The sequence below is a fragment of the Myotis brandtii genome, unplaced genomic scaffold (genome assembly GCF_000412655.1).
Source record: "Myotis brandtii unplaced genomic scaffold, ASM41265v1 scaffold32, whole genome shotgun sequence".
Taxonomy (NCBI): domain Eukaryota; kingdom Metazoa; phylum Chordata; class Mammalia; order Chiroptera; family Vespertilionidae; genus Myotis; species Myotis brandtii.
The window spans coordinates 1,372,144-1,383,145 of NW_005362269.1; the positions used below are offsets into that span (position 1 = coordinate 1,372,144).

At 53.8% G+C, this 11,002-nt stretch overlaps 1 protein-coding gene across 1 annotated transcript in view; it reads left to right on the forward strand.

The window, feature by feature from the left end:
• The first annotated feature begins 2,976 nt into the window (after nt 1-2,976).
• Nucleotides 2,977-11,002, forward strand: part of SLC6A7 (solute carrier family 6 (neurotransmitter transporter), member 7) — a 15,062-nt gene continuing 7,036 nt past the window's right edge. The window contains exons 1-7 of the mRNA XM_005870599.2: nt 2,977-3,030; nt 4,208-4,391; nt 6,019-6,150; nt 6,308-6,542; nt 8,063-8,201; nt 9,706-9,840; nt 10,874-10,977. Of these exons, the coding sequence (XP_005870661.1) occupies nt 2,977-3,030; nt 4,208-4,391; nt 6,019-6,150; nt 6,308-6,542; nt 8,063-8,201; nt 9,706-9,840; nt 10,874-10,977 (983 nt within the window). The remainder of the gene's footprint in view (nt 3,031-4,207; nt 4,392-6,018; nt 6,151-6,307; nt 6,543-8,062; nt 8,202-9,705; nt 9,841-10,873; nt 10,978-11,002) is intronic.

The window sequence follows — 11,002 nt, forward strand, 5'->3', positions numbered from 1 at the left end:
CTGAGCACCAGCCTTGAACTTGACTAATTTCGGGGGTGGGGGTGGCAGGGAAGCGGCGTGGGCCTGGTCCTCCCCTGTGCACTCTAAGCTGAACCTGGTCCTCCCCTGTGCACTCTAAGCTGAAGCAGCCGGTGCCATCCAGCCCCTGCTCCTGCCTGCCAGGCCCACCACCTGCTTCCTCCCGCTCCCTTCCTTCCCCAGGCAGCTTAGTGTCCCCGCTAAGACCCCAGGCTGCCCCTCAGCAGGGCAGAAGGAGGCAAAGGCAAGGAGTGAGGAACTTGGAGACCCAAGGGATATGGGGGTGAGAGCTGGCATGAGAGAGGCGGCCAAATCTATGTGTTCCTCGGCCCTGGGCCCTGGGCCCAGCCCTCAGCCCCTCCCCACCTTGTCCTATGGGATTGGACCTCCCAGCCAAGTGGCACAGGCCTGGGCAGGGAGAGTATTGGCCATGTTTCCTGGCTTTGGGCTTAAAACTACCAGTCCCAGCCAAGGCGTCAGAACTCCAGGGCACTATTTCTGCAGATGCCCCTTACCCGGTGGCTTTGGGCAAGTCCATTCTCTAACCTAGACCATTGCCTGTCCATCCCCCGTGTCAGCACCAAAGCAGGACCCCGGTCGAAGGTGCTAGTAGATGCGAGACAATTGCCCATCGGGGCCGGTGTTATTGACCACTCCTTTCCTCCAAGGGTCTCCCCTGTTTATTCAAGCTCTCTGCCCTTGGCCAGCCGCGTGGGACCACTGATAAGTGGGTCCTTTTTCTTCCTGACATGAGTAACTTCTTTGGGCCATTTGAGGGTCTCTTGGGTCTTGAGTTCTGCCTGGCTATTTTCTATTCTCTTCTTCTCTTCCCTCTCCTCCCCTCCCCACAAGAATCCCTCCCCTCATTGCCGTAGGACCACACATTATGTAAATAGCCATGTTTTGTGAAGCCGATGCTCCTGTAATCCCCCAGCAATTCTGGGAGCTACGGCTTATTATCCCCATTTTATAGACAAGGAAACCAAGGCAGAGAGGGGTGTAGCTTAGTGCTTTCCTGAAGGTGGGCTGAGCAACCTAAGACCAGCAGAGCAGGGGTGGGGCCACCTAGCCTCAGGGTCCCCTCCCTTGGTCTGAAGGAGAAGGGGGCAGGGAGGCAGGAAATGCCAGGAGCAACAATGTTCAGAAATGAGTACTGAGCTGAGAGTCAGGGATCTGGGTCCTGGTCTTGCTCAGCCCTTAACTTGCTGTTTGACCTTGGGCTCATCCCTCCCCCTCCCTGAAACTCATCTGCACGCTGATGAACGTGGGTTCAGGATTCCTATTGCCTCTCATCCTGAAAAAGATATGAGAGCCTTGGCGTAGGCGGTCCTACCTCTCCCAGCCCCTGGCACTGCCGGTGACCTATATCTGCTGGTCCCTAAAAGAGGAGGTGCAGGTCCGCCAAACTCAGATGTGTTCCTTCTGACTCTGGGTGGGGGGGGGGGGGGGGTAATCTGGAGAGGGAGCCTCACACGCAGTGGAAGTGTACACTGACTCATTAAGCTTCCAGTCCTGCCCCATTGATGTGGCTGCTTCCCTCTGTCTCCCAACTGGCTCCATCCTCTGTTCCAGCCCCTGGGATTCACTCCATGGTGGGGTTGGGGGCTCCTCCAGCGATGGAGGACCCCATTCCCTGCCCCTGGAGCAGAAGCAGGCTTCCCTCTGATTGGGGGAAGAGAGGGATTGAGAGCTGGCAGCATCCAGCTCTTGGAACTCTTGTCACCATGGAAACAGAGAGCCGGGCCGCTCTGTGAACATAGAAAGGGCAGCAGCTTCTCAGAAGGGATCAGAGGAACCTCATTATCGGGCCTTCCTGCCAGCTGGCCGGGATGGGGCTGGGGGGCTCTCAGGGTGACAGGCCTGCCTCACCACTCAGTATCAGTCCGTGTCATCTGGCATTACCCATCCCTCCTGGAGCTTACCTAGGAGGGCGTGGTTCCAGCGCGCTGATGCTCACCCAGGCAGACTGGTGAGGGAGCCTTGAGGGGAAAGGCGTCAGAGGGAAGGGGCAGTTTTCAGATAGGTCTAAGAGCTGCTGCCACCCTAACCTCAGCCGAGGTCGCAGCTAAAGAACCGCCAGGCATATATTTCAACCCTGGGAGCCCATTTTCTTAAAAAGCAGCTGTTCGTGTTCTTCATTATTGTCATCATCACCCATAATCATGCCAGGCTGTCCCCGTCACCACTACCCTTCCTCAGGCAGGATCACCCCCATGCTCGTCACTATCACTGAGAGTCAACCCAACACTGTTACCCCATTTCTGCCACCTGAGCCCATTGCACCAACCCTGTCACCACAGCCAGACACATCCAGTCCTCTGACACGTGCACCCTTCATCCCAGCAACGCTCATGTGACAAATCCCCAGCAAAGCCTCCAGCTGATTTGTGTGTAGACACCTACTTGGTCTGGTGGCAGGAAGGGCAATTTTAGGGGAAAACACAACCCTGATTAGTAGCTCTTTTCTGAGCCCCCGTGTGTGAATCTGACATGATCCAGCAAAGAATCTTGCCTCACACATCAGAGCCAGAGACTATTAGGTAGAGATTGTCTAGACCTGTATTTCCCCAAGTATATTGTGGCAGGCCAGCTCCTTGAAACCCTTTTCTTAAATAGGATTGGGAAATACTGTCTATTCCAGTCCCTATTTGACAAGTCCTGTGAAAAGAAACCCGTCTTACCTGTGTTAACTCAGCTTTTCCCAAGTTCTTTGAAATCAAGAATCATTTTTCCACTGAATACCAAGGGATGTGTTTTTGGAAACACTCGCCTATCTAATCCTCCCAGTGTCCAAATGGGGAAACTGAGGCCCGGAAGACTCTTTCCTAAAGTCATACAGTGAATTGGCACAGACCTGGGACTAGAATTGTGGTCTCCTGACTCCCAGTCCAGTGGCATCACTGTTTGCCCATAACCATTCCTCAGTGGGAAGCAGGGCGTTCTTTCTCTCTGAGAACCATGGATGTCTTTCATAATTGGCCTTCTTTGCAGTTCCATCTTTTCTGCCCTAAGGTGAGACTTTCAGAGGCAAGCAGGAAAGGTAGGATTGCCCCTTTCTCCTGACCCATTCCTGGAGTCACGTATGGAAACTGCTCTCTGGATTTTAGGCGGCCATCCTGGTATCTTTGGGCTTCCTTCCAGGCCCTAAGCCCAGGCAGTCCATGGACATGCTAACTCACATCCCTTGGGGCCAGGATTCCAAGCAGCTGATCCATCTCCTAGCCCCAGCCTGAAGGGAGAATGCCGAGTGGACTTCCCCGCCCTCCTTGAATCACAAGGGGAGCCCTTAGGGACAGCTGGCCTCCATTCCCTCAGTATACATCTGCCCTTCAGTGACAAGAAGATTATGACTTCTGAGACAGATTGGTGCCTAAATAGCAACTTCCTGCTCGTGAACTAAAATTCACAGTCCTCTGTAGGCCCCCTTGAGCATAAATCTACTCCCTTTCTCAGGGGAGCTCAGGGTCCCTCCGAGCCCTCTCCTTTCTATGCTCAGCCTTCCCAGTTCCTTCCTCTTGTCCTCAAGTAACCGCTTTTCCTGAGCAACCTCCAGTCTGGCCACCCGCCCTTTGGACACCCTCCAAACCGTGTCTTTCTAAAATATGGTGCCCAGAATGGAGTAGCTAAACTTCAGCACTGTGTCTGAAGACGTGGGCTTGAACTTCAGGAAGCTCTCCCACTCCCCAGCCTTGTAAAAACCTCAGGTATGGCAGGACTCCTCTTTGACCTTCAGTTTTCCCTGTCATTGAAATGGAGCTTAGGTGAATACTTAGCTCACAGGGTTGCTTTGAGAATGAAATCCAGTAATGGGAGTAAAATGTTTATTGCATAATCATAGTAAGTGCTCAATGCATGGTGACTGTTGTAAGATCACCATCATTATCATCGCTGTTGTCATCTTCAAAATAGGACCATCCCTTGATTTGACCTCTGTGTTAGCCAAGCGAAGACCACGGTGGCTTTCTTAGTGCCGAGCAACCCTGCTGGTCTCATAAGTTTGCAGTCACCGAAAACCTCGAGGAGCTCCTGCTTATGGGCCATGTTCGCCCAGATGAGAGGGATTGGTCACCTGAACCAATAGAATGTCTTTCTTGGAGCCCTATTCAAGTCTATATTCTTGTATTGGTGGTCACAGATCCATCCTAGCCTCACCTTTCTCTTTCACCCTTTTGGTGTCTCTTATTGGCAGCCCGTCACTCCAGACCTGCTGATGACCCCCAGTGACCAGGGTGACGTAGACCTGGATGTGGACTTTGCCGCAGACCGGGGGAACTGGACAGGCAAACTGGACTTCCTGCTGTCCTGCATTGGCTACTGTGTGGGCCTGGGGAACGTCTGGCGTTTCCCCTATAGAGCCTACACCAACGGAGGAGGTATGGGCCTGAGCTCCTGCCTGAGGAGCAGCCGAGTGATGGGTCAAGGCTCCGGGTGGATTGAGGTTTGAAGTGGCCTTAGCTACCGTCTCCTGTTGGACCTTGAGCAGAATTAGTTGAAAGTGGTTTTATAGCAACCTGGGACTGGAAAGAGGGAGTTGTCTGCCTTGTCCCTTTTCATCACCCAGGCCCCTCTTCCCTCTCTCTTGACCCCAGCATGGGTATGACACAGTAAGCCCTAAGCCTGGGCATTTCCTGGGCCCTGAGTGATGGGCTCTCTGCCTCTACTTCATGAGGAAGAGCTGAATCTGCCTGTCAGTGATCACTGCACTCTCAATATTCTCACCACCACCACCGCCACACCTCCTCCAGAACCTTACTCTATCTAATTCCTGCTCGTGAATCCTCTATCTCTCTTCCTCTCTCCTGGTTCCTTCCATTCTGACTGCGAACACAGAGTCTCTGCCATCTTAAACAAATTATCTGTTGTCCCTGCTTCTCCATCAAGTGACTGTTCTTAGTCTTATTTCAATAGCTGGGGTTGAGCACTCACCATCTGCCAGCCCCCGGGCTGAATGCTCTCCATGCCTGTCTCATCTAACCCTGACGACAACCTTCCTGGGTGGGCACCTTTGTCCTGACGAGGACACCTGGGCTTGGAGAGGCCAGTTCCTTGCCCAGGGTCCCACAGTGGCCGACCCAACATCCCCCCCAGGACTATCTTCCGCAGAGCCAGTGCACGCCCACCCGCAATCCATATCTCCTCCCATCTCTACCAAACCCGTTAAAGAAGCTCATATTGTCAGGGCGACAGAAATCCAAATAAACCTACACGAAGCAATGACAGATGAATGATATGACTGGGAAGAGGACTGGAGCTGGGCTCTGAAGCTCCAGGAACTTCACAGTATCCACAGTTCTCTCTGCACCCCCCTCCCCCCACCCCATCCCCCGGTTCCCGACTCTTTTTCCCTCTGTATGCTGGCCTCATTTTCTCCTGGGACAGGCTTCCTCCTTGCAGTTGGGTGGCCAGAGACAATTCTGGAATGACTTCCTCCTCGGAACTGCCATCCGAATGAATCTATATAGAATTGCAGAGAAGGTCTCTAATTGGCCTGGCTTGGGATATGTGCCCATGAGGAGGTGGGCAGGGGTTGGCTGCTTCACTGGCAGCCCCTCCAGAGCCATATGGTGGTGGGAAGTTCTCTAAGGAGTTGGCTGCCAATATGTGAAGAAAGGGGGGAGAGATGTTGGGCACATGGGACCACAGGTGGCAGCCACAAGCATCTGAGGTGGCAAAGGGGGTGGGGGGTGGCGGGACAGGTAAATGGGAGGCTTGATTTCGGCACTGAGGAGTTTGCCCTTTCTTCAGCAGGGAATTCACTCATTTATTCATGTATTTGTTCATTCAGTGTCTGCTCTGAGCCCAGCCCTGGTCTAGGCACTGGGGCTATAGAGGTGAGTGAATCTCTGTCCACCCCTTGGCTCTCAGAAGACAGTCCCAAGCCACAGGAGAAGTGTTCCCTCAGGTCACAGGTGGTGTCCACTGGTCAGGGGTGGGGCGGGGCTAGAGCTGGGCTTTGGGGGAGCTGACCCCCTGCGACCCTGCCCCCACCACTCCCCACAGGTGCCTTCCTCGTGCCCTACTTCCTCATGCTGGCCATCTGCGGCATCCCTCTCTTCTTCCTCGAGCTCTCTCTGGGCCAGTTCTCCAGCCTGGGACCCCTGGCCGTCTGGAAAATCAGTCCCCTTTTCAAAGGTGAGGCCTCAAGGGTCCCCCGAGTGGTCTGGGCCTGGGGGAGGCCAGGTGATTGCCCCCTTACCCTTTAACCTCCAGAAAGGGAGGGCTTCCCAGAGGAAACACAGCCGGCCCCAAGGAGGGCATGGCCTAAGGGCAGCCCCTGTCGCCACGCCAGGTGCCGGCGCGGCCATGCTGCTCATTGTGGGCCTGGTGGCCATCTACTACAATATGATCATCGCCTACGTCCTCTTCTACCTCTTCGCCTCCCTCACCAGCGACCTGCCCTGGGAGCATTGTGGCAACTGGTGGAACACAGACCTCTGCCTTGAGCACAGAGGCTCCAAGGATGGCAACGGGACCCTGCCCCTCAACCTCACCAGCACCGTCAGCCCCAGCGAGGAGTACTGGAGGTCTGGGAGGGCCCACGCCCTGGGGGGTTGGGGGAGGGCAGGAATGAGCCTGAGTCCCCAAGGGGCCCAGTGTTCACTTCAAAGATGCTAGTATTAGGTGGACTCTAGGTTCTAATCCCAGATATTCACCTGAACAGCTATGTGACCTTCAAGACCTTATTTGGCTTGTGATGCTTTATCTTTTATAGATAGATAGATAGATAGATAGATAGATAGATAGATAGATAGATAGATTTCAGAGAGGAAGGGAGAGGGAGAGATAGAAACATCAATGATGAGAGAGAATCATTGATTGGCTGCCTCCTGCATGCTCCCTACTGGGGATCAAGCCCGCAATCCATCCAGACATGTGCCCTTGACTGGAATCGAACCCAGGACGCTTCAGTCCATAGGCCAACACTCTATCCACTGAGAAAAACCAGCTATGGCCTGATACTGTATCTTTAAGTGGGTATAATAGTATTTCAGAGGGCTGCCATGAGGAGTAAAGGAAAGAAGGCATATAAATTTTGCCATCCAGTCTGGTGGATAGCAAGTGCTCAATAAATGCTAGCTGATCATACTGACGATGGTGAAGGTACTAACAGTAATAGTAACCTTTTGGAGCCTTAGTTTCTGCCTCTGTAAAAGGGGATGAACATAGTCCCTCCTCCATAGGATGTCACCCATTGGCTGACCAGAGGACACAGACCAGGTACCCCCAACCCTTCATCTGCCGAGGGCTGCTCTTAGGAATCTGCCCCCAGATGGACCCCATGTCTTGAAATATTTTGGTCTCCAACCTACATGTATTAGGTGGTTCCCCCGTTTGTCCGTGTAAAGTCCACCCAGAGTGTGTGCACCTGCTGAGGAGTATGTCTGGCCAGTGGGAAAGGCAAAGCTTGGGTCTGCAGCTTAAAGCCAAAGACTGTGACGTGGGGGTCCAGCAGCTGCTGGGGTCTCCATGGAAGCGTTGGGGGGGGGTGCAGGCAGAAAGCAGACAGCACTCTCCCAAGACGTTAGCAAAGGGAGTTCAGTGGAGGGAGGTGACAGTGTGAGGGAATCCACACAGAATAGTGAGGCACCAGGAACTAGCAAGGGGGTCGGCTGTAACACCCCTGAGCCAAGGAGCAAGCGGGGGGACCCAGGGAACTGGAGCCAGAGAGATCGGGAGCCTTGGAGGAAAGGCTGCCCACCAGAGCTTGCTATGGAAGAAGGCAGTCACAGCCAGGCCTTCTCATGCATGTGTGCGTGCGTGCGTAAGCATGTGCACACGTGTGTGTGCAAGTACCCCAACCCCTCACTCCTCCCACCCTCCAGTCTCCTACTATTGCCTCCCACTCACCAAATCCAAATGGCAATCAAAGGGGATGGCAGCCTGGGCGATGTGGTCTGTAGAGGCAGCCTCCAGGCGCAGAGCTGGTCTGGGGACAGACCAAATCAAGTGGAAGCTAGCCAGGATCGCCTCGCAGGCTGGCCGCAGCTTTCCTCCATGTCAGTGGAGCGTGACCAGCAGACACTCAGACCTTCGTCTCCCACAGCCGCTACGTTCTCCACATCCAAGGCAGCCAGGGCATCGGCAGCCCCGGGGGGATCCGCTGGAACCTCTGCCTCTGCCTGCTGCTCGCCTGGGTCATCGTGTTCCTCTGTATCCTCAAGGGTGTGAAGTCCTCAGGCAAGGTGAGGCCCGAGGGGCTGGGCGGGGTGAGGGCTTCGGGGAGGAGGCAGGGCATGGACTGAACCTAAGAGGTGAGGGGAAGGGAAAGGGCATGGAGCTGGGGAAGATGTGGAAGTAAGGACGGGCTAGGAACTTGCCAAGGGCAGGACCTAGTTGTTATTCAGGTTTGTGTCCTGACCGAGTGCTGGCACTCTGAAGCGGCTAGGCAAGTGTTTCTTGAAAGCTCGGAGGGTGGCTGTGAATCAGAGCCCATTGAGATGCAAGTGGCCAGAACCCAGTTGTCACAATTGGAAAATCCAGAGTGTGTGCTGGATTAACTGGGTCTAGGAGGCAGGTGGAGGGAACATCCCGCCCACGGGCCGCATAAGGCCCGAGAAATCATTTGGTCCGGCCCTGCCAAAGCATTAGGGGTGAGTTAATGAAATGTTTGACCAAACAGAGCAGGCTCATTTTAAGTTGGTAATTTTGTGTGGCCTACGAATGATGTTATAAATAGCCCAATGGGCCTCGACAGAAAAGAGGTCTAGGGGTTCAATCAATGTTATCAGGACTGTGGTTCTCCCATCGCTCAGCAGTGTTCTCAGGCTTCATTCTGTATGCGGTTGCCCAGCAGCTCTGGGCTACACTTTACATGTTCAGGGAAGGGTTCTTCCTTTCCCCAGTTTGCAGAATCCTAGAAGTGAGTCTTACTGGGTAAGCTGGGTCGCCATACCCATCCGCCACTGTGACCAGGAGTGGGGAGTGCTGGGCCCACCACAGGAGCCAGGCATGGAGTCAGCCCCAGCTGGGGAGAGTCAGGGGCTGTTATCTGAAGAAGGTCAATGAGATGCTGGGCGGACTGAGCCACAGGTGTCCACTTTAGGTGATGAAGGGCGAGAAGGCCATAAAGCAGTTTAGAAGGACTTGGAAACCTGAATGGTTTACTTAATCATTTATAAATCAGAACTTGTCCCTCTGCAAAGCACTCAGAAGTGATGTCCATTTGGAAGAGAACCATTAAAAGAAACACTAGGAAGCCAGAGAAGAAAGCCTTTAGAAAGAGAGGAGAGGTCATCGGGTGCAAGCCAACACAGCGGGGAGCCTGGGACTCGCAGGTGTCTGCTGAGGGCGGAGACAGGGCAGCGGGGAGTCTGGGAATGTCCGGCTGATGACCACATGGGGTGGGTTTGCCGGGGGGAGGGGACATGTGGGGCAGGAGGCTCTTCTGACCTTCAGGGGATGGGTGATGGTGGCCTGGACTGGGCCACAGTGAAGCCAGAGGGGGTGGATGGATTTGGACAGCCTTGGGAAGCAGTGACAGGACTTTGCTGATGGGATCAGTGTGAGGAGAGAGGGAGGAAGGGAGAGGGGTAAAGAGGGAGGAAGGGAGGGAGAAGGGAGGGAGGGAAAAAGAAGCATCATAGGTTGATGGCTGTTTCCCACCTTGGGAGTAAGATGGGGCTTTCTAGAAGAGGAGCAGGGCAGAGGAAGTCACCTTGCCTTCCATTCCCACTTACCGCCTCTCAGGTGGTGTATTTCACGGCCACGTTCCCCTACCTCATTCTGGTCATGCTGCTGATCCGCGGAGTCACTCTCCCAGGGGCCTGGAAGGGCATCCAGTTCTATCTCACCCCCCAGTTCCACTACCTGTTGTCTTCCAAGGTGAGGCCATCGGGACTAGGGTGTGGCGGGAGGGGGCAGGCCTGACCTGGGAAGTGGAAATAGGGATCCCTGGAGGAAAGAGTGGGCAGGGGATGGGAATCCCTCACGCGGTCAGCCTCCAGTACCAGGCACTGTGCTCAGTCCTGTCTTCTTCATTATTGTTCTTGACAATTCTATGAAGTAGACATTATTCTCCCATTTCACAGATGAAAAAACTGAGGCCTGAAAGAGTCAGTGATCAGCTTACGGTTACATAGGGAGTGGCAAAGCTGGGATTCTAACCTCGATCTGTTTGATTCCAAACCCCATTTTGTAATATTAGTCACAACAATGTTACTGACGGCTATCATTTCTTATTTATTGACAAATGACTGTGCCTAACCACGCTCTCAGCACTTTGCATATATGTAGTCATTTAATCATCACCACCTGATCTGTTTGATTCCAAACCCCACGGAGGGCATTTTGTAATATTAGTCACAACAATGTTACTGACCACTATCATTTCTTATTTATTGACAATTGACTGTGCCTAACCACGCTCTCAGCACTTTGCATATATGTAGTCATTTAATCCTCATCACCACCCTACTCCCATTCCCTTATTGCAGAGGGACCTGAGGCCCAGAGAGGTGATGGGGCTTTCCCACGCGATACAGCCAGAGAGTGGTAGAGCTGGGTCCAAACCCAGGTCCCTCTGACTCTAGGAAGGAAGTTTAAGGGTTACATGGGCTTGTTGTCCACATGAATTTCCTGAAAATCTTACATGAGGAACTACTTCCTTCAGAACGAGACCAAACTTAGAGGTTGCCTTCTAGATGGGGAAACTGGGGCCCTGAGAGGCACAGTGTGAGTGTTGAAGCTGGGTTTGCTCCCAGCCCAAGTCACTTGGGGGCCAGGCCCTTCCCCACGCCATCCCTGGACCTATTGACTGGCTCTCTCCCCACCTCCTTCCTCCTGTTTCCCTGGCCCTCTGACACCACGGTGTGCCAGCTGCTTCTCTTTGTGCTCCATCTGCATCCTCTTGCCACAGGTGTGGATCGAAGCTGCCCTTCAGATCTTCTACTCCCTGGGTGTGGGCTTCGGGGGTCTCCTCACCTTTGCCTCCTATAACACGTTTCACCAGAACATCTATCGGTCAGTGCAGCCTCCTGGACCCCAG